At 34.7% G+C, this 21,188-nt stretch overlaps 1 protein-coding gene across 6 annotated transcripts in view; it reads left to right on the top strand.

Annotated features, from left to right (window-relative positions):
- The window catches only part of Tasp1 (taspase 1), a 319,195-nt gene that overhangs the window by 273,929 nt on the left and 24,078 nt on the right, over nt 1–21,188 (top strand). For all 6 annotated transcript variants that reach the window (XR_007107125.1, XM_047540631.1, XM_047540628.1 and 3 more), the window contains one exon: nt 9,433–9,506. Coding sequence is in view for 5 of the 6 variants with exons in the window: in XM_047540631.1 (XP_047396587.1) it covers nt 9,433–9,506 (74 nt within the window). In the remaining variant the exon portion in view is untranslated. Of the gene's footprint in view, nt 1–9,432; nt 9,507–21,188 lie in introns of those variants that run through there.

The following is a 21,188-nucleotide window of genomic DNA, read 5'->3' as shown; positions in this document are numbered from 1 at the left end:
CTCCAGTACTATTAAGTTATTATTAATTAGAATCACTTTTTAATACTCTATGGAACAACAGAATCACCCAAATTAGGAAACTAGTTATAGATGTCTAAATATCACTAATGGTAAGAAATGCTACTATTTTATGGAAATACTAATTTCTTTCTATGTAATTATAGTTTAACAAAATTTGTCCTACTGTTTACTGCATTTTAATTATAAGCCAGGACTTTACTAATAATGGAACAATTTTGACAGAGGTAAACTTTATCTTTGAGACAAATAAATATTTGCTACTTATTTTAAAAAATGTATGATTTTGGCTTTTTTTTCCCTCGTTCTCCTAATGGAAAAGCAGTTTGGGGAGTTGTCCAATAAATTTTTTGTTTTATTTTGATTGCTTTTTAAACATAGTCGATTTTGTCCTAAATATATGTGCCTAGTATGAATAAATAGGAATTTATTAATGCACCCTCATAAGATTTGTTTATTTTTTTAGATAGTCATGAGACAAACATTTTGAAAACATTAGATGAATTTTACATGGTATTAAAACATCTCATGAAAGACAATTAAAAGTATATGGGAATGGGCTAGGATTGTAGTTCAGTGGTAGAGTGCTTGCCTAGCACATGTAAGGCACTGGGTTAGATTCTCAACACTATATAAAAATAAATAAATAAATAAAATAAAGGTATAAAAAGTATATGGGAACATCTTATTAAATCAAATTTAAGTAGTTCAAATTTAAGTAGTTGGTAAACAAAATAAACCAGACTCAAAAAGTCAAAAGATAGATTTTCTCTTTCATGCGTGAAAGCTACAGAGAAAAAAGATTAGAATAGGATCTCATGAAAATAGAAGGGAGACCAATAGGGTAGAGGAAGGAGATGATAGGGAAGGAGAGGAGGCCAAGGGGTTGGGGTAACTAGGGAATGAAATTGACCAAATTGTCTTTTGTGCATATATGAATATGTCACATGAATTCCACTAATATGCATAATTGTTATGTACCAGTAAATAATCTAAAAACATTATTAGTTCATGTTGTCTTAATCTAAACTGAGAAGAAATTAATTCTTTTTTTTTTTTTTTTTTACCTCTACCAACTGAGCTATATCCCCAGCAATTTATTTATTTATTTATTTATTTTTTGTGGTGCTGAGGATTGAACCCAAGGCTTCCTGCTTGTGAGGCAAGCACTCTACCAACTGAGCTATATCCCTAGCTCCAAAATTAATTCTTTATAATGTAGATGAACAGAGTAATCAAAATACCTAGGGGCATTTTTTTAAAAAGGAAGATAAATAAAAGTGGGACAAATTTTCAGAAGTTTTAGAAAGGTTATGTGGTGAAAAATAGGTTGACCTGCACTCAAGCCCCTTAGTCAATCAGCTCCCAGTAGCAATCATTGTTGCCAGTTTCTAAAATATTTATTTAGAGAGACTTGGTGGATTTACAATCATGTTAACTTTTTCCACAAAAATAGTGGTGTCATCTCTATACATTATTTTCCACCTTACCTTTTTTCCAGCCAAACTATCTTGTAGATTATTGTTTTTTCCAATTATATCATGTTACATTGATGAGTTCTAAAGTCACTTTAGTGAGTCAGAAGCAGAATCTTTTAAATATAATAAGTAGCCTATTAAGAACCCAGTAGATGCAATACAGTTCGAGTAACAGGGAAAGTATTAGTTTGTGGAATTTCAGTTATAAATCAATGTATATTTTAAGTGAGAATGTGTTTTTTGTTTCATTTTATTTTGGTTTTGGAATTTTATTTTGGTTTTGTTTCAGTCAAAAAATTTGAAAAAACAGTATATTAGTGATTTCATATCACCCATTTAGAACTTCATCATTTGTTTTTTATTGTTGCATAGTAAATATTCCATTGTATAGGGTAACATAGCTATTCATACATCCATCTACCAATAAGCAATTGTTCTGTTTCCAGTTTCTTGCTAGTTAAAACTGTTTCAATGAATATCCTTATAATATTTTATGCTTACAGAAGCACATCTCTAAAATAAATACCTTGAAGTGAACTTTCTAGGACAAAGTTTCATGTATAGTTTTAATAAAAATGGTCAATTATCATTATTCCTGAGTTCCATATTTGTTAATTTGCTTCCTTGCTAAAATTTAATTGTAACCCTAAGATTAGAATGTCAACACTTTCATAGTTTTCATTTGATTTTAGAGTGGTAAAATTTTTGAGTCATCTGAAACGCATATTCCCAGTTGAGGTGAACAAGGTCACCTTGTGCCTTCTCATTTCAGTTCTTGTACTGGAAATGTGTCCTTTTCATAGTCTTTTTACTGCCATACTTTCTACATTTGCTTTTTGTTAATGATTTAGTTGTTTAAAATGCCTCCCAAACATAGTGCTGACATGTTTCTAAAGTTCCAGAGTGTGAGAAGATGGTGGTGTCTTACAGAGAAACCATGCATGTTAGATAACCTCTCCTGGGCTCAAGCTACGGTGTTCATGGCTGTGGAGTCATTGTTAGTGAACAAACCACACAGTCCGTCTAGAAAAAGGAGGGGGAAATTCACCAATTTGTATGTGAGTCTGCTTCAGAAAATACTAAAGTAACATCTATGTATGAAGGTATGGGAAGGATGCGTGGATTCCTGAAATGAGGAATGATGACCAATTAAAAGGCATAGAGGACAGCATTGTTATAAACATTTCAGAGCCAAAGAAATTTACAGGCACATTGTATAGGGCCAAAAAAATGTTAAGCCATTCTTAGATATTGTTATTATAAAGAAATACTGTGTCAAATTAATTATTTGTAAAAAATGTATATTGAAGCAAATTATATTGTTATATTGTGTATTGTGTGCATGTACAAGTATGTAACAACAAATTCCATCAGTATGTACAGCAATAATGCACTGATACAAAAATGTAGAGAAAAGAAGAAAAAAATTTTTAAAAGTTTACCTTTTTTATTTTTACAGACTGCATATTGATTCGTTGTACACAAATGGGGTACAACTTTTCATTTCTATGGTTGTTCATGATGTAGATTCATACCATTTGTGTAATCATACATGTACATAAGGTAATGATGTCTGTCTCATTCCACCATCTTTCAAACCCCTGATCCCTCCTCCCCCTCATTTCCCTCTATGTAATCTAAAGTTCCTCCATTTTTTCCCTACCCACACCCCCATTATATATCATCATCCACTTATCAGGGAAAATATTCACTCCTTGGTTTTTTTGGGATTGGCTTATTTCACTTAGCATGATATTCTCCAATTCCATCCATTTCTCTGCAAATGCCATAATATTGTTCTTATTTATGGCTGAATAATATTCCATTGTGTATATATACCACAGTTTCTTTATCCATTCATCTGTTGAAAAGCATCTAGGTTGGTTCCACAATCAAGCTATTGTGAATTGAGCTGCTATAAACATTGATGTGGCTGCATTACTGTACTATGCTAATTTTAAGTCCTTTGGGTATAAACTGAGGAGTGATAACTGGGTCAAAAGGTAGGGTCTTTAAACAGAAACATATGTAAAATAAGGGTATTTATTGATAAGTTGCTGAAAATTTGACCCAGACCCACAGGAACCTATCTCTTTGTTTCCCCTAAGAGCAATGACTCAGTAGTTGGAAATTCAATGTTCATTACAACCTTATAGAACATAACTACCCTGAATTATGAGAGTATATTTCTAAATGGTCATACTGTCAACAACATTATGAGACTGCTGTCTTGTTCACTCTCAACTAAAAATATTATTTTAAACTTTTGAATATGTGAAGACTGATTGTTGAATAATAGTATCTAGTGATTCTAATCACTTTTTATTTAGTATGAGTAATGTAGAACATCTTTTCATATGTTTTGGAGTTATTCATGATATCCTTTTTACTTTTTCTTTGGACATTTTTGTTTCTCTTATTGATTTGGAGTAGATCTTTTAGTACTCAAAAGAATTAGCCGTTTGTGCTATGAATTGCCAATATTTCCCTAGATTTGTTATTCCTCTCTTGACTTTTTTTCCTCATGGTGAAGTGCTGTATATACATTTGTATATTAAAAATGTAATTAAATTTATTGATCTTTAAAAACTTTTCTTAAGAGATACTTAAAATGTTTTAAGAATTGTGTTTGATGTTTTATGATCCTTTGGTGTTTGTAAATAATTTAATCTTCTTACTATGTAATGCTAATTATAAACCCTTTTATAAAACAAATTAGGATGATTAAATTTAAGGGTAATAGAACAATGGAGGATCATAAGTTTGAGGATCCAAGAATCTAGCTTGAATTTCATTTCATGCACTTACTAAATGACCTAAGCTATACTGTGTCCCTTTTCTAAGGCTCTTATTTTGAACTTAGTTTCTGCATATCAGAAAACATTTGACTTTCTAAGTCTGGTCCATTTCACTTAGCATGATAGTCTTCAGTTCCATCTATTTACCAGCAGATGCTATAGTTCCATTCTTCTGTATAGCTGAGTAATACTCCTTGTGTATATATACCACATTTTCTTTTAAAAAAATTTTTTGTAGTTGTAGATGGCCAGCATTACTTTATTTGTTTATTTTTATGTGGTGATAGGGATCAAACCAAGTGCTTCATATATGTTAGGCAAGTGCTCTGCCACTGAGCCCACCATAGTATCTTTATTCATTCATCTGTTGGTTCCAAAGGTTGGCTATTGTGAATTGTGCTTCTCTAGACACTGATGTGGCTATATCCCTATAGTATGCTGATTTTATATCTTTTGAATATACAACAAGGGTTATATGGTGGTTCTATTCCCAGTTTTTGGTAGAATTTCCATACTGCTTTCCTGAGCGGTTGCACTAATTTTTCACTACCATCAACAATGTGTGACTGTCCTTTGCCCCCACATCCTCACCAACATTTATTATTTTCTTGATAATTTCGATTATACTGGAGTGAGATTAAATCTCAGTGTAGTTTTAATTTGTATTTCCTTAATTGCTAGAGATATTGAACATTTTTTCATATATTTGTTAGTCATTTGTATTTTTTCTTTCAAGAAGTATCTGTTTAGTTCTTTTGCCCATTTATTAATTGAGTTATTTGTACAGTAGGGGTTTGGTGTTAAGTTTTTTGAGTTCTTTCTTTATTCTGGATATTAATGGCCTATCTGAAGAGCAGATGGCAAAATCTTCCTTCCTGTAGAATCTATCTTCACACTGTTCATCATTTCCTTTGTTATGCAAAAGCTTTTTAAATTGATGCTATCCCACTATTGATTCTTGGTTTTCTTTCTTGTGCTTTAGGAGTCTCATTGGAGTGTTGGGTCTACATTTTCTTCTAGCAGTTGCAAAGTTTCTTGTCTAATTTCTAGGTCTTAGGTCCACTCTGAGTTGACTTATATGCAGGGGAAGAGATAGGGGTCAAGTTTCATTCTTCTACAAATGAATTTCCAGTTTTCCCAGTACCATTTGTTGAAAAGGCTGCCTTTTCTCCAACATGTGTTTTTGGCACCTTTGTCTAGTGTCAGATAACTATTTATGTGGGTTTGTCTCTGTGTCTTCTATTCCATCGATTTTCATGACTGTTTTGGTGCCAGTATCATCTTGTTTTGGTTACTATAGCTCTGTAGTGTAATTTGAGGTCTAATATTGTGATGCGTTGTTCTTTTTGCTCAGGATTACTTTAACTATTCTGGGTCTCTTATTTTTCCAAATGAATTTTACTACTACTTTTTCTAGTTTTGTGAAGAATGTCATTGGTATTTTGATGGGGACTATATTGAATCTGTATGCTGCTTTTGGTAGTATGCTCATTTTGATGGTATTAATCCTTCTAATCTAAGAACATGAGAGGTCTTTCCATTTTCTAAGGTCTTCTTCAATCTCTTTCTTTAGTATTCTATAGTTTTCATTTTAGAGTTCTTTTACCTCCTTCATTAGATTAATTCCAAAGTATTTTATTTTCATTTTTTTGAGGTTATTATGAGTGGGATAATTTTCCCAATTTCTTTTTCATTATTGGAGTATAAGAAAGCAATTGATTTACGTATGTTGATCTTGTATCCTACTACTTTACTAAATTTGTTTATTAGCTCTAGAAGACTTTTAGTGAAGTTTGTTGGGTCTTCTAAGTATAGGATTTTGTCATTTGCAGATAGTTTGAACTCTTCTTTTTATATTTGTATCCCTTTGAATTCTGTCTCTTGACTGATTGCTTTGTGTAGAGTTTCAAGGACTATCTTGAATAGGAATGGTGAGAATAGACATCCTTTTCTTGTTCCTGTTTTTAGAAGATGTGTTTTCAGTTTATCTCCATTCATTATGATGTTGGCCTTGGGGTTTTCACATATAGTGTTTACAATGTTGAGGTAAGTTCTTTCTATTCCTAGTTTCTCTAATGTTTTAAACATAAATGGGTGTTGGACTTTCTCAAAAGCTTTTTCTGTATCTATTGAGATAATTATGTGATTCTTGTGCTTAGCTTTATTTATGTGGTGAATTACATTTATTGATTTGCATACGTTGAACCAGTCTTGCATCCTGTAATGAAACCCACTTGATCACAGTGCTTTATCTTTTAAATGTATTTTCAGATGAGATTTGCCTATATTTTATTAAGATTTTTTGGAACTATGTTCATCAAGGATATTGGTCTGAAGTTTTCTTTTCTTGATGTGTCTCTGTCTGGTTTTGATATCAGGGTGATACTGGCTTCATAGAATGAATTTGGCAGTGTTCCCTCCTTTTCTACTACATGGAATAATTTGAGGAGGATTTGTATTAGTTTTTCTTTAAAGGTCTGGTAGAACTCAGCTGAGAATCCATCCAGTCCGGGCTTTTCTTTGTTGGAAGGCTTCTGATAGTTGCTTCAATTTCATCACTTGATTTAAAAAAATAGTGTTTTTATCCTCTGCTTTCATGATATATTGACCGTATTTCCAGGCATTTTTGTTTGTTTCTTTTTTGGCTAATTCCTTAGCAATTTCCACCTTAATATTTGTAACAAAATAAGAAATTATGATTTTAGAAATGCCTTAATATTGTATTTGAATACAATACTCTATGAGGAACTTCAGTAAGACTGAGTGCCTTTGCTCTATTAAGCAATTTAAAATATCCCAGACCTTGCTCTGGACTTTCAGATTTTTGAAGTTCAAAGCAGATGTGTGTGGAAGAAAAACATCTGGTGAGGAGAACTTGCTTCATTGTGTGATGCTGTTTTCCTGCACTCTTCAGCCCAGCGTCTGTTGAGCAGGTTGGCAGGATTGATAATTAATTAATGATGAGAGAATGAACCATGTATCTGAGGAACTCAGTTTTGCCCTTCAGTGCTTCTTTCTTCCCCACATGTCTGGCAAAGCCTTCAGAGTCTAGGACTGCTGATCCCACAGTTGTGTCTCAACTCAAATACTCATCTTAGGCATAATTAGCTCAGTGATATAAACAGATGGATGGATTAGGACAGGGCTTAGTGTTGAGCAGTGTAGTTGTATTATCAGCAACTCCTGAAATTTTTGTTGGAAAGCACATCAAAACTTTAAAAATTCAGTATTTTGAAAGAATATACTTGAAGTTGACAGTTTTGTGTGTGTAATTCTGGGTGTTTGAATTTTTCTTTTTGTAACATTTTATTTAGATACAAATTTTTACTTACAGATAAGTTGTAAGAATAGAACAGGGGACACCCATGATTCTTTTTCCCAGATTTACCTAACATTCTCATTTTCCCCCATTCATTCCCATTTTCCCTTTCTCTACACACACACACACACACACACACACACACAGACACACACACGCATACACACATACAGAGAGAGAGAGGCAGGCATGATTTTCCTTAATTATTTCAGAGTTAGGTGACAATGTCAGGCTCCTTTATTCCTAATACTTCAGTGTGTATTTCTTAAGAAGGCCATTCTTCTAAATAATCACAGTATACATATCAAAATCATAGCATTTAATATTGGTTGTTTCCACACTACTATCTAGCCATTTTCAAATGCCAGCCATTTTCTCAAAAATGTCCATTCCAACATCTCCTGCATCACCCCAGTCTAGTATACAATCCAGTATGACATTTTGCATTTAGTGTCATGTGGTCTTTAAACAAGGGCAGCTTCTTAACTTGCTTTGTGTTTTTTGATTTTGACAACTTTGAGGAATTAAAACAAGATACTGAATAGAGTGTTGCTACATCAGGTTATTGGGTGTTTCCTTATTCAATTCTGGTTGTTCATTTTTGGCAGAACACCATGTGTCTCAATGCATCTTATCAAAGGTGCATAATCTCAATTTGTGCCTTAATTAATCAAATTAGCTTTGATCATTTGGTTAAGTTGGAGTCCACTGGGATTTTTCACAGCGAACTTACACTTTGTCGCTTTAAATTTAGTATGTATTTTGTGAAGAAACATATTGATGTAAATAACTTCTCCCTCTTCAAATCTTTACTCCCACTAGTTTTAGCAACCATGTTGATTTTCTGACTCTGTTATTTCTTCTGTATTTATTAGTTGGCTTTCTGAGCTAGGAAGAGCTTGTCTTCAACATTTTTTTTTTCATTTATTTGTTTGGACAGTGTGGGCTCTTTGGTTCTTATTTTGTTCAGTGATTATAACACATTGTTCTCTTTCTTGTTTTTTAATTTAAAACTGTTTTTTTTCTGTAGTAGGGGTTGAGCCCAGTGGCACTTTATCACTGAGCTACATCCCCAATCCTTTCCTAATTTTTGTTTTGAGATGGGTTCTTGCCAAATTGCTGAAGCTGGCCTGGAATGTGTGATCCTACTTCCTCAGCTTCCAGAGTTGCTGGGATTACAGGTGCGTGCCACTACACCTGGTTCACATTTATTTTGATAGACACAGATTTGGCCAGTGGGAGTCCTTTAAGCTGACCCTTGGTTCTTTTTGATGAGTCTCTTTCATTCTTTGAGGATTTCCTTACTTTCTGGCGCAAGATTGTTAAAATTCATTTTACATTTTCTGTGTCCCAGCTCTGGAATCAGCCTTTCTCCAAGGAATCCTGGTTTCTTTTCATAGAGAATAATATTTAGAAACCCAGACTTTGTGCAGTTGTGTGTGTGTGTGTGTGTGTGTGTGTGTGTGTGTATTTTAAAAGAATTCTTTGCTATGGAATATTACATTTACTAAACTATTGTGTATAGTATATATATATGAGTGTATATATGTTTAATGTTATATTTCAAACAGAAGAGCATTTATTTTACATGTAATAATCATAATTTTTGACAAGAAAAAAATACACTTTTTCATTTCACAGTGAATGGCATTACACAGTTTTGAGCTCTAAATCATTTTGACATTTATGAAGGAGTAAATGGAAAGTGGGGAACTGAGTGTGTTAAATATAAAGCTATCTTTAACTGTTCTATTAAAAAGCAAAGATTTATTTTCCATCTGTGATCTGAATGTGCCTATTTGTGGTCTCTTTCACACAGTGGAATTTCTGTGGAGCCACACAACGGAGAGCATGTGTGTTGGATATATGTCAGCCCAGGATGGGAAAGCCAAGGTAAGCGGGAAAAACTGGGCCATAACCTGAAAGCCTTGTAGCCACTGTGTAACCTCTAACCAGCTAAGTTGATATAGATGAATTTTTTCACCTCTTTTGAGCAATAGCTCTGTGAAATTTATACAAATCGGATTAAGCTCACTTAATGATTCAAAAGAAAAACAGCAGATCTTTTTACTTTTGGTAATGGAGGAAGGGGGATTAGGAAAAACCTCTTTCTTTTTTCACTTGGTTCCTCTTTGCCCATTGTGAATACTTGGCAAAGAGGAAACTGGGAATTAGGAAAAGAAAATGAAGATAAAACTGATGAACTGACTTAGATGGATGATTCTGCAAAGAGTGTTGGAATAGATAAAGGAAACTGAGACGATGTAAGATTAGCCCCTAGAAAGCCTCTGCATTTTGATGGCAGAGGTGGCTGACATGCTTCCAATTACCACCTAGCTTATGCTCCAGTGTCTTCAGGTATGCCTTGGAATGGTGTCTGTGTGCAGAGTCAAAGGGCTTTGCCTCTGTACACCATATGCCTGGGTCTTAGTCACTCAGAGTTGTAACAATTACATAGGTGTTCATGTACCAATTCTTGAGTTATTTGGCTTCTCTGGACTCATGATGGTTGAACCTGTGTCTAAACTACAAAATTTGTGTCTCATGTTCTTCTTCATAACATTTTTAGAAACAGTTGTGACATATGCCATTTATTTGGCATCAAAATGCCTCAGATGCAAAGCTATGAAATCGGGCAGCCTCTTTTTAAAAGAAATGGTTTACTTGACATATTTGGAAATATCAAGTAAGGAAACTTCTGATATAAGCCATCAGAAACAGATTGAATCATTAACAAATAAAGAATAAATGTAATAAAGAGTATAGTCATGCCCCCTATAAAGATATTTTGGTAAAAAATGGACTGTGTATATAATGGTGGTCTCATAAGATTTATATTTCCTAGTGATGTCATAGACATCTTAGTTTAAATAAGTATACTATATGATGTTTGTTCAGTGATGGAATTGCATAACAAGAGTTTCTCAAAATGTATCCCCATCATTAAGCAGCACATGACTGTAGTTTATGCATACTCATCATATAATACCCATCTAGACTGACATGTATGTATTATCTACTAAGCCAGTAACTTCACAGGACTTTTATAAGTATACTTATATAAGAACATTTCATCAGAAAAGGAATGACTTATATTTGTCAAAATATTAATGAGATCTTATCTCACCCTCACCTAATACAATTTTTCATAAGAGACTGCATAAAGGTTGCCTTGTTTCATAATGTATAGAGAAAGGAATTATAATTATACATTTTAAAGGTATGTAAGGGTTTAGAGTAGTACTGTTTAATAGAATTTTCTTTGATGACTAAAACATTTTGTATCTGTGTTGTCTAGTAGGGTAGCTGTGACTATTGAATACTTGTAATATAGCTAGTGTGACTGAAGAACTGAGTTTCAAACTTTACTCAGTTTAAATTTAAATAGCCACATGTGGCTAGTGGCTACCATATTGAGCAGCTGGAATTAAAGAAATGGTTATTCAAATAAGTATTTTCAGAACATTCTTTTCTCCTCAATGGCGGAAGAGTTTCCAAATATAAAACAAGCCTGATAAATGATACAAATGGTTTATCAGGCATAAGAATGATTTGTAGTTATTTAAGTTTCTCTCACACTTTGCATATTGATCCTGAATTAAGATTGGTTTTTAACAAAAGCTCATGTATGAGATATACTTCAGCACCAATCTGAAGGATGCCGTCATGGAATAAAGTATCTCCTGTGGAAATGTTTTTATTATCCCCATTGGGGGCCTGTGGAAGACACCTTATCATTTAACAGGAAATGCCATAAAGAAACTGGCAAGAAGAACAGTGAACCCAAACATGTTTGGCCTCTAGTTGTATCACTTGACATATGGTAGATGAGGTTTTTATATTGTTGGTAAATTCTCCAGCTGATAGTCTTGATTGGGCCAGCAGACACAGCTGTTTCCCTTGCCTCACTTATGTTTTTGACCTTCCTTTCAGAGAGTTAATCCCTCTCCCTTTCTTCCTTCTTTGGGTTGGTAGAGACTACAAATGCTTTCCAGAAAAACAAAAGAACAAAAATTCTAATGCTTTGGCTGCTGAATTCTGCTAATTTAAAAAATAAATTTTTTTTTCATAAAGTCTGGAATGTTATTGTATTACAAATAAGACAAAGTTATATATGAGAAGCTAGACTCAAAAGGGATCAGGAACTATAACAGAGTTTGTATTCCTTTTAAGACGATAAGTTTTGGGCCTACCCCTCTGTCCCCTATGTGTGGGGCTCCTGGCTTCTGTGAAAGAATTGTTGTTTTGGTGGCATACCCATTCAGCATGATGACTGGTTTGTGAAATATGATCTTCCATAAGATGGAGAGTCATGGTAGCAAAATGAGTAAGGAAGTATCTTTAAAAGTTGTCTTTTTTTAATTTAAAAACTATTTTTTAAAGTTATGAACAACAATAAACAAGAACAATAAATTTTTCCCTTGTTTTCCAAAAATTGTCTGCTTTCTCCTTGCTGCCAAACTCAGAAACTAAAGCTGCCTGGCCACTTGAATATTTTATATAAGTTAACTGTGTATAATTCAAGTTAAAAGCCTTGAATTAAAGCTCATCTCAAAGTCATACTGCTCAGAAAAGGCTGAGTAATAATCCATATTATTGTGACCAGAATCCATATAGAATTGGAATAGAGCTAGAGTCTTTCACAAATTTCTTTTTCAAAAAGAATGTTCTTATATCATTTAATTTAGTTTCTGTAGCATAAGGCAAAGAAATTTCTTTTTAATGGAACCAAAATTAAGGCTTTGATACTAGTTGAATTTAAAAACTATATTGTCCCATATTTTACCTAGATATCAGATGGTTAATGAACAGTTTTTAATAAATACTCATTGTATATGAACTACTCTAATAAAATAGATTTTTTAAATGGCATAGAACTTATTCGAGTATAGTAAGTGAAATTAGTTTTTTTTCTTAATATGTAGAGGTCACTCTTTATAACAGAAGTAAAAATGTCATAATAAAAATTCTTCCTCAAGAAGGAATAGGCTGTTTTATGGTTTTAGAGTGTCTCTCCAGGGATTCGTAATTAGTTGTGAGAAAAATAGCTATATAATGGAGAAATCAGGCAATACCTCAATTGTGTAATCAAAATTAATGCCACCATTGAGGGGCAGATGGACAATATGTACCTCTGAATGTGATAACCTGAGAAGGATACAACATAATTTGTGTATAGTATTCTGTCTGGACATACATAATCTGAACCTAATCATGAGAAAACATCAGATAAATCAGAAATGAGGAACATGCTGAAAAGAAAGAAAAAAGGAACTCTGTTCACCAAAAATGTTAATGACATAAAGGACAATATTTCAGATTATACAATACTAAAGCAACATGACAACTAATGGCAATGACTCATCTTAGACTGGACTCTGTATGAGAAGGGGAAATGTCATAAATACATTATTAACTCCGCTTGCAAAACTAGAACTTGATAGCAAAAATGAATTGTATCATCATTAAATTTACTGAAGCTAATAACTGTATTGGCTGTATAGGGAAATATCTTTATTTTTAGAAAAATCACAGTGAACCATCTAAGGATAAAAGCCCATAATGTGTATAATGTCTTCTCAATGGTTTAGAAAAAATATTTTGTATATGTGTGTATGAATGAATGAATGAATGAATGGGTGAATAGGCAGTAAATTACAAAGCAAATGGAGTGGAATGTTTACAATAGGTGAACCTTGGTAAAGGATGTATTGTTTCTTCAACTATGCTGTAAGAGAAAAATTATTTTCAAATAAAAATTTTCACACTATGTCACTCTCGCATATGAGGGCACATTTAATTATTTCTCTGGGCCTTGCACTTGAAATGATATAGTTCAAAAAATATCATTCTTAGTTTATAACCAAGTCTGCATTTAATGAATGATTATATTCCTCCAAACTACTGCCTTTATTTTACTCGGAGTTCTTCATTGAATTGATCAAAAATATTTAAACAACAATACGTCTCTTAAAATATTTTTTATAGTAGTAATGCTTGTTTTCTGTCTGGATCTATGAGAGATTAACCTTTTTCATTGTCAAAGTGCTATCACATTACTGTATCTTTCAGAATGTTACTAAGCTTTTTGTTTTTATTTTTCTATTTACTCAACAAATATTCATAATATTTCCCTGCCCTATGTGTCAAGCCCTATGCCATGCATTGACACATATTAATGAAACAGGACAGATGTTGCCCATCTGTTATTTCCTTTCCATCAGGCAGTGGTTTCTTAGATATGACCCCAAAAGCACAACCAACAAAAGAAAAACCAAATAGGACACAATCAAAATTGAAAACTTGGTGTGCCCCTCCCACCTGGCTGTCACACTTTGGACGAGACCTCCCACCATGAGGGCTACATCTACCAAGATGAGGCTTCTCTGGCCACCTCCATCTTGGGACACTGCAGCTGTTGCCACAGCCCGCTTGACATGCTAACCTCCACCTTGGGACACTGAACAGGGCCTGGAGGCAGCCACATGCCACAGCACCACCTGCCACATTGCTGCATCTCCGAACAGGCTGCCCAGCACCACCACATGACCCACCCTTGATGCCCTATCTCTGAAAATAGCCACCTCCATCTTGGGACACCTCTGTTGCCATCTTGCATTGCCTCTAGTGCCACCATTGCAATCTTTAGTTGGGGAAGCTTTCATCTTAGGACACTGGCTGGGGCCTGGAAGCCCAACACCAAGGTACCTACAGGTTTGCCGCTGCCACCTCCACCAACTAGGGACACGATCACTTCCATCTAGCGATAATAGCCAGGACCTGGAAGACCATCACCAAGGTCCCTGTAGGCTTGATTACAACTGAGGTCTTTCTGTGAGGTATGCTAATAGCCACCATCTTGCTGCAGAGGCAGGAGAGAGCCTTGCATAGGGTTGGTAGGTTTAAAGAGGGTGTGAGGGCACCTTGATCCCTACTTGCCCAGTCAACCAACCTGGTACCCACTGGGTTCCCAGGACCAACTCAGGCAGCACTTGCTGGAACCTGACACCAGCCCCGTCTCCTACTCCCTCCATAATCTGGCATCCACTGATCACCCGGTCCCGCTGGTTTGGCAATCAACAGGGCCCTCTAGCTCCCCAATTCCCAGTCTCCCAACACCCCCCCTAGCCACCTACCCGTCCCAGTGCTTGACCCGCAGCTCTCAACACCTGGACCTGATCTGCCTGATACAGAATAGCTCTCCACAACAGATGCACAGGTCCCGGCACTCAGCCCTCAGGATCTCTGGGACAGATGTTCCTAACTGGGAAATCAAAAGGGTGGGAGTGGGAGATATACAGTTTAAAGACTAAACTAGAGACCAGGAATTGTGGGGTTCACAGGTGATGTAAGGGGCTAAGACCAGGCTTCTACATCAAACGAGTGGACTGCAAAGGAGATTCCTGGGGTGCAGCCTTCCAACAGGGACCAGCAATTGCTATACCCCACTTCCAGGAGTTCTGCCTTCCAGACTAACCCTCTCACCCTAGTAACCCTCACCTTCCTGAGGGTGGAGATGCCAGCAAACTCCACAGAACCCCACATCTACCTATCAGATGAGAAGGGAAGCTGAGAAGATATTGAACTCCCAACAGAAACAATTGTTCAATTTTCCTTTGAGATTTTTTTTCTTTTTTTCCCTACTCTAAAATCATCAACATTTTTGAAACCAAGTACTTTTAATGCATCAGGCTAATAAGGATTGTGATGTCTGAATAGTGTATTACAGTTTTGTTGTATATTCTTTTATTTTTATATTTTTTCTTTCTTTCTTTTTTATTTTATTTTATTTTTTTATTGTCAATAATTTCCTCTCACTTATCTGTTTCCCCGGAATCTCTTTCTCTTTTCGCCTGCTAACAGCCAACTTGTTTTGATTCTTTTTCACTCTTCCTCTATCTAATACCTCTATATTCTCACTTCCTACCTCAGAAACGTCATGCTACACTCCCCCATTCTCTCTCTGTCCACCACTAGAAACTGTAGACCCTTTTGCAAACCTGTTTATGTTGTAGATAATAATTGAACACATCATTTCTATTTATTGTGACAAAACTGTAAACATCTTGGTAGGAGCTATTTGGCTTAAGGCTGCATACTGCTTGCATTGGGTGCTGTTAATAGTGATCTCCCCCTTACATGTGAGGTATTGGAAACTGCAAGGACTATAAGTCTATAGGGTAGAAACTGTAATGCCTCAGATCTGCACTGCTAGAGGGGAAGACACAAACAACATGAAAAAGGAAGGGAAGAAATCACCCCAAACTAAGATATTACTATGATAAAAGAATATATTGACAACACAGTAGAAGAAATATCAGAAAACGAGTTCAGAATGTACATAGTTAAAATGATCTCTAAGGTAAAGGATGATATAAAAGAGAAAATGCAGGCAGCAAATGATCACTTCAATAAAGAAATAGCAATTCTGGAAAAAACCAAACAGAAATCCATGAAATGAAGGAAACAATAAACCAAATTAAAAATTCAGTAGAAAGCATCACTGACAGACTAGATCACTTGGAAGACAGAACATCAGACAATGAACACAAAATATATAATCTTGAAAATAAAGTTGGCCACACAGTGAAGATGGTAAGAAACCATGAACAGAAACTCCTAGAATTAGGGGATATCATGAAAAGACCAAATAAAAATTTATCCAGGTAGAGGCAGAGAGATACCAAGCAAAGGGATGCATCATCTTTTCAATGAAATACTATCAAAAAATTTTCCAAACCTGAAAAATGAAAAGGAAAAATCAAATACAAGATGCTTACAGGACTCCAAATGTACAAAATTACAACAGATCCACACCTAGGCATATTATAATGAAAATGCCTAGCATACAGAATAAGGATAGAATTTTAAAGGCCACAAGAGAAAAGTGTCAGAGTACACAAAAGGGAAACCAATTCAGATTTCAGTTGACCTCTCAACCCAACCATCAAAGCTAGGAGGTCCTGGAACAACATGTTCCAAGCTCTGAAAGAAAATGGATGCCAACCAAGAATCTTATATCCAGCAAATTAAGGTTCAAATTTGATGACAAAATAAAAACCTTCCATTATAAACAAAAGTTAAAGGAGTTTAAAACTAGAAAGCCTGCACTACAAAACATTCTCAGCAAAATGTTCTGTGAGGTCTGTAAAAAAATAAAAAAATTTTAAAAAATGTTCCATGAGGAGGAAATGAAAAACAACAATGAAAAACAGCAACGTGAAGAACTACACTGAAGGAAAAGCCAATTACAGGAGAAACCAAGTCAAGTTAAAAATATAAAATAAACCAAAATGATCATATCTCGATAATAACCCTAAACATTAATGGCCTAAACTCATTAATCAAAAGACATAGATTAGCAGATTGGATTTAAAAAAAAGAGTCCCGACAACATGCTGCCTTCAAGAGACTCATCTAATGGGAAAAGACATCCACAGACTGAAGGTGGAAGGATAGGAAAAAATGTATCATTCACATGGACTGCATAAACAAGCAGGAGATTCCATCCTTATATTAGATAAAGTGAACTTCAAGCCAAAGTTAGTCAGAAGAGCTAAAGAAGGATATTTCATACTGCTTAAGGGAATTGCACATCAACAAGACAGAATAATCATAAATATTTATGCCCCAAACAAATGAGCATCTAAGTACATCAAACAAACCCTTCTCAATTTCAAGAATCAAATAGACCACAACACAATAATACGGGGTGACTTTAACACACCTCTGTCACCACTGGTTAGATCTTCCAAACAAAAACTAAACAAACTACAGAACTAAACAATACAATCAATAATTTAGACTTAACAGTCATATATAGAGTATTTTATCTGTCATCAAGTAAATACACTTTTTTCTCTGTAGCATATGAATCCTTCTCTAAAATAGACCATATGTTATGCCACAAAGCAACTCTTACCAAATTAAAAAAAATATATATATATATATATATATATATATATATATATTACCCTGCATTCTATCAGATCATAATGAAATGAAACTAGAAATCAACAATAAAATAAAAAATAGAAGCCACCCAACACTGGAGACTGAATAACATGCTATTGAATGATGAATGGATAGCAGAAGAAATCAGGAAGGAAATTAAAAAATACAGGCAAATGAGAACCCTGATATAATGTATCAAAATCTCTGGGACATTATGAAGGCAGTGCTAAGAACAAAGTTGATTGCATTGAACTCATTCACTAAAAGAATAAAAAGTCAACAAATAAATGACCTAACATTACATCTCAAAGCCCTAGGAAAAGAAGAATAAATCAACACCAAAAGCAGTAGAGGATAGGAAATATTTAAAATCAGAGTTGAAATCAAGAAATTGAAACAAAAGAAACAATTGAAAAAATTGACAAAACAAAAAGTTGGTTCTTTGAAAAAATAAGTAAAGTTAATAAACCCTTCACCATACCAACAAAGAGAAAGAGAGAAAATTCACATTACTAAAATTCATGATGAGAATGGTAGGATCAGGATGGACATACTGAAATACAGAAGATAATTAGAAACTATTTTGAAAATTTATACTCCAATAAAATAGGAAATCTCAATGACATCGACACATTTCTAGAGACATATGATCTACCCAACTGAATCAGGAAGACATACACAATTTAAACAGCTCAATTTCAAGTAATGAAATAGAAGATGCCATCAAAAGCCTACCAACCAAGAAAAGCCCAGGATCAGACAGATTCTCAAGACCTTCAAAGAAGAATTAACACCAGTACTCCTCAAATTAATCCGTGGAACAGAAAAGGAGGGTACCCTTCCAAATTCATTCTATGAGGCTAGTATCAGCTTGATACCAAAACCAGACAAAGACACATCAAGGAAAGAAAACTTCACACCAATATCCCTGATGAACATAGACACAAAAATTCTTAATAAAATTCTGGCAAAACACATACAAAACATAGTAAAAAGATAGTGCATCACAATCAAGTAGGGTTCATTGCCAGGTTGGGTCAACATACAGAAATCAATAAACGTAATTCATCACATCAATAGATTTCAAAATCATATGATCATCTCAATAGATGCAGAAAAAGCATGTGTCAAAATACAGCATCCTTAATGTTTAAAACACTAGAAAAACTAGGGATAGTAGGAACATACCTCAACATTGTAAAAGCTGTCTATGCTAAACCCAAGGCCAACATCATTCTAAATGGAGAAAAATTGAAACTTTTCCTCCTAAAAACTGGAACAAGGCAGGGATGCCCTCTTTCACTTCTATTCAACACTGTCTTTGAAATTCTAGCCCAGGCAATCCAACAAAAGAAAGAAATTAAAGGATTATGAATAGGAAAAGAAGGACTCAAACTGTCACTATTTGCTGATGATATGATTCTGTATTCATAAGATCCAAAGAATTCCATGAGAAAACTTCTAGAACTAATAAATGAATTTGGTAAAGTAGCAGGATATAAAATCAACACCCATAAGTCAAATGCATTTCTAAACATCAGTGATGAATCCTTTGAAAGAGAAATTAGGAAAACTACCCCGTTTACAATAGCCTCAAGAAAATAAAATACTTATGAATCAACCTAACAAAAGAGGTTAAAGACCTCTACAATGAAAACTACAGAACACTAAAGAAGGAAATTGAAGAAAACTTAGAAGATTGAAAGATCTTCCATGCTTTTAGATAGGTAGAATTAATATTGTCAAAATCACCATACTACCAAAACAGTTATTCCTATTAAAATCCCACTGGCATTCTTCATAGAGCTAGAAAAAAGGAATCATGAAATTCATTTGGAAAAATAAGAGCCCCAGAATAGCCAAAGCAATCCTTAGAGTGAAGCAGGAGGCATCACAATACCAGACCTTAAATTATACTACAGAGCCATAGCAACAAAAACAGCATGGTATTGGCACCAAAATAGACAGATAGACCAATGTAAAAAATAGAAGAAGACATAGAGATAGACCCACATAAATACAGTTATTTCATACTAGACAATGGTGCCAAAAACATACTTTGCAGAGAAGATGGCCTCTTCAACAAATGGTGCTGGGAAAACTGGAAGTCTATATGTAGCAAAATGACATTAAACCTCTATCTCTCACCCTACAAAAATCAACTCAAAGTACATCAAAGACCTAGGAATTAGACCAGATACCCTGTGCCTAATAGAAGAAACAGTAGGCCTGAATCTTCTTCATGTTGGCTTAGGACCTGACAAGACTTCTGAAGCTCAAGAAATAAAATCAGGCATCAATAAATGGGATGAATTCAAACTAAAAACTTCTTCTTGGAAAAGGAAACAATCTATAATGTGAAGAGAAAGCCTAGAGAATGAGAGAAAATCTTTACACATACACCTCCAATAGAGCATTAATCTCCAGGATATATGAAGAATTAAAAAACTTAACACCAAGAAGAAATAATCAATACATGGGCTAAGAAGAAGAAATACAATCGATCCACAAACATATGAAAAAATGTTCAACATCTTTAGCAATTAGAGAACTGCAAATCAAAACTTCTCTAAGATTTCATCTCTTTCCAATCAGAAAGGCAATCATCAAGAATATAAGCAACAATGAATGTTGGCATGGATGTGGGGGAAAGGGTACACTTATACACATCTGGTGGGACTGCAAATTAGTGCAACCACTCTGGAAAGCAGTATGGAGATTCCTTAGAAAACTTGGAACAAAACCACCATTTGACCCAACTATCCCACTCCTGGGTCTATACCCAAAGGACTAAAATCAGCATACTATAGTGATACAGCCACATCAACGCTTATATCATCTCTTCACAATAGCTAAACTGTGAAACCAACCTAGATTACCTTTAATAGATGAATGGATAAAGAAAATGTGGTATATATACACAATGGAATATTATTCAACCTTAAGAATGAAATTTTGGCATTTGCTGGTAAATGGATGGAACTAGAGAATATCATGCTAAGAGAAATAAGCTATTCCCCCCAAAAATCAAAGGCCAAATGTTTTCTCTGATGTGGATGCTGATCCATAATGGGGTGGGGTGGCAAGGAAAGAATGGAGGAACTTTAGATTGGGCAGAAGGGAGTGAGGGAAAGGGAGGGGGTATGGGGTTGTGAAAGATGGTAAAATGAGTTGGACATTATTACCCTATGTATATATATGATTGCACAAATGGTGTGACTTTGCACAACCAGAGAAATGAAAAGTTGTGTTCCATTTGTGGACAATGAGTCAAAATGCATTCTACTGACATATATAACTAATTAGAACAAATCAAAAATAATTAAAGGGCTGGGGAAATAGCTCAGTCGGTAAAGTGCTTGCCTTGCAAGCACAAGGCCCTGGGTTCAATCCCCAGCACCGCAAAAAAATAAAAATAATAATAATAATTTAAAACTTTGTACTTCAAATAACACCATCAATAAAGTGAAAAGGCACCAGGGGTTGGGCAGGGTAGTCTACACCTGTAATTCCAGTGGGTCTGAAGGCTGAGGCATGGATTGCAATTTCCAAACCAGCCTCAGCAACTTATCAAGATCCTAAATAACTCGGCAAGACACTGTCTCTAAAAAAATATGCAAA

This window comes from Sciurus carolinensis, chromosome 2, assembly GCF_902686445.1.
Source record: "Sciurus carolinensis chromosome 2, mSciCar1.2, whole genome shotgun sequence".
NCBI lineage: Eukaryota > Metazoa > Chordata > Mammalia > Rodentia > Sciuridae > Sciurus > Sciurus carolinensis.
This window is presented reverse-complemented; position numbering and strand designations above follow the sequence as displayed.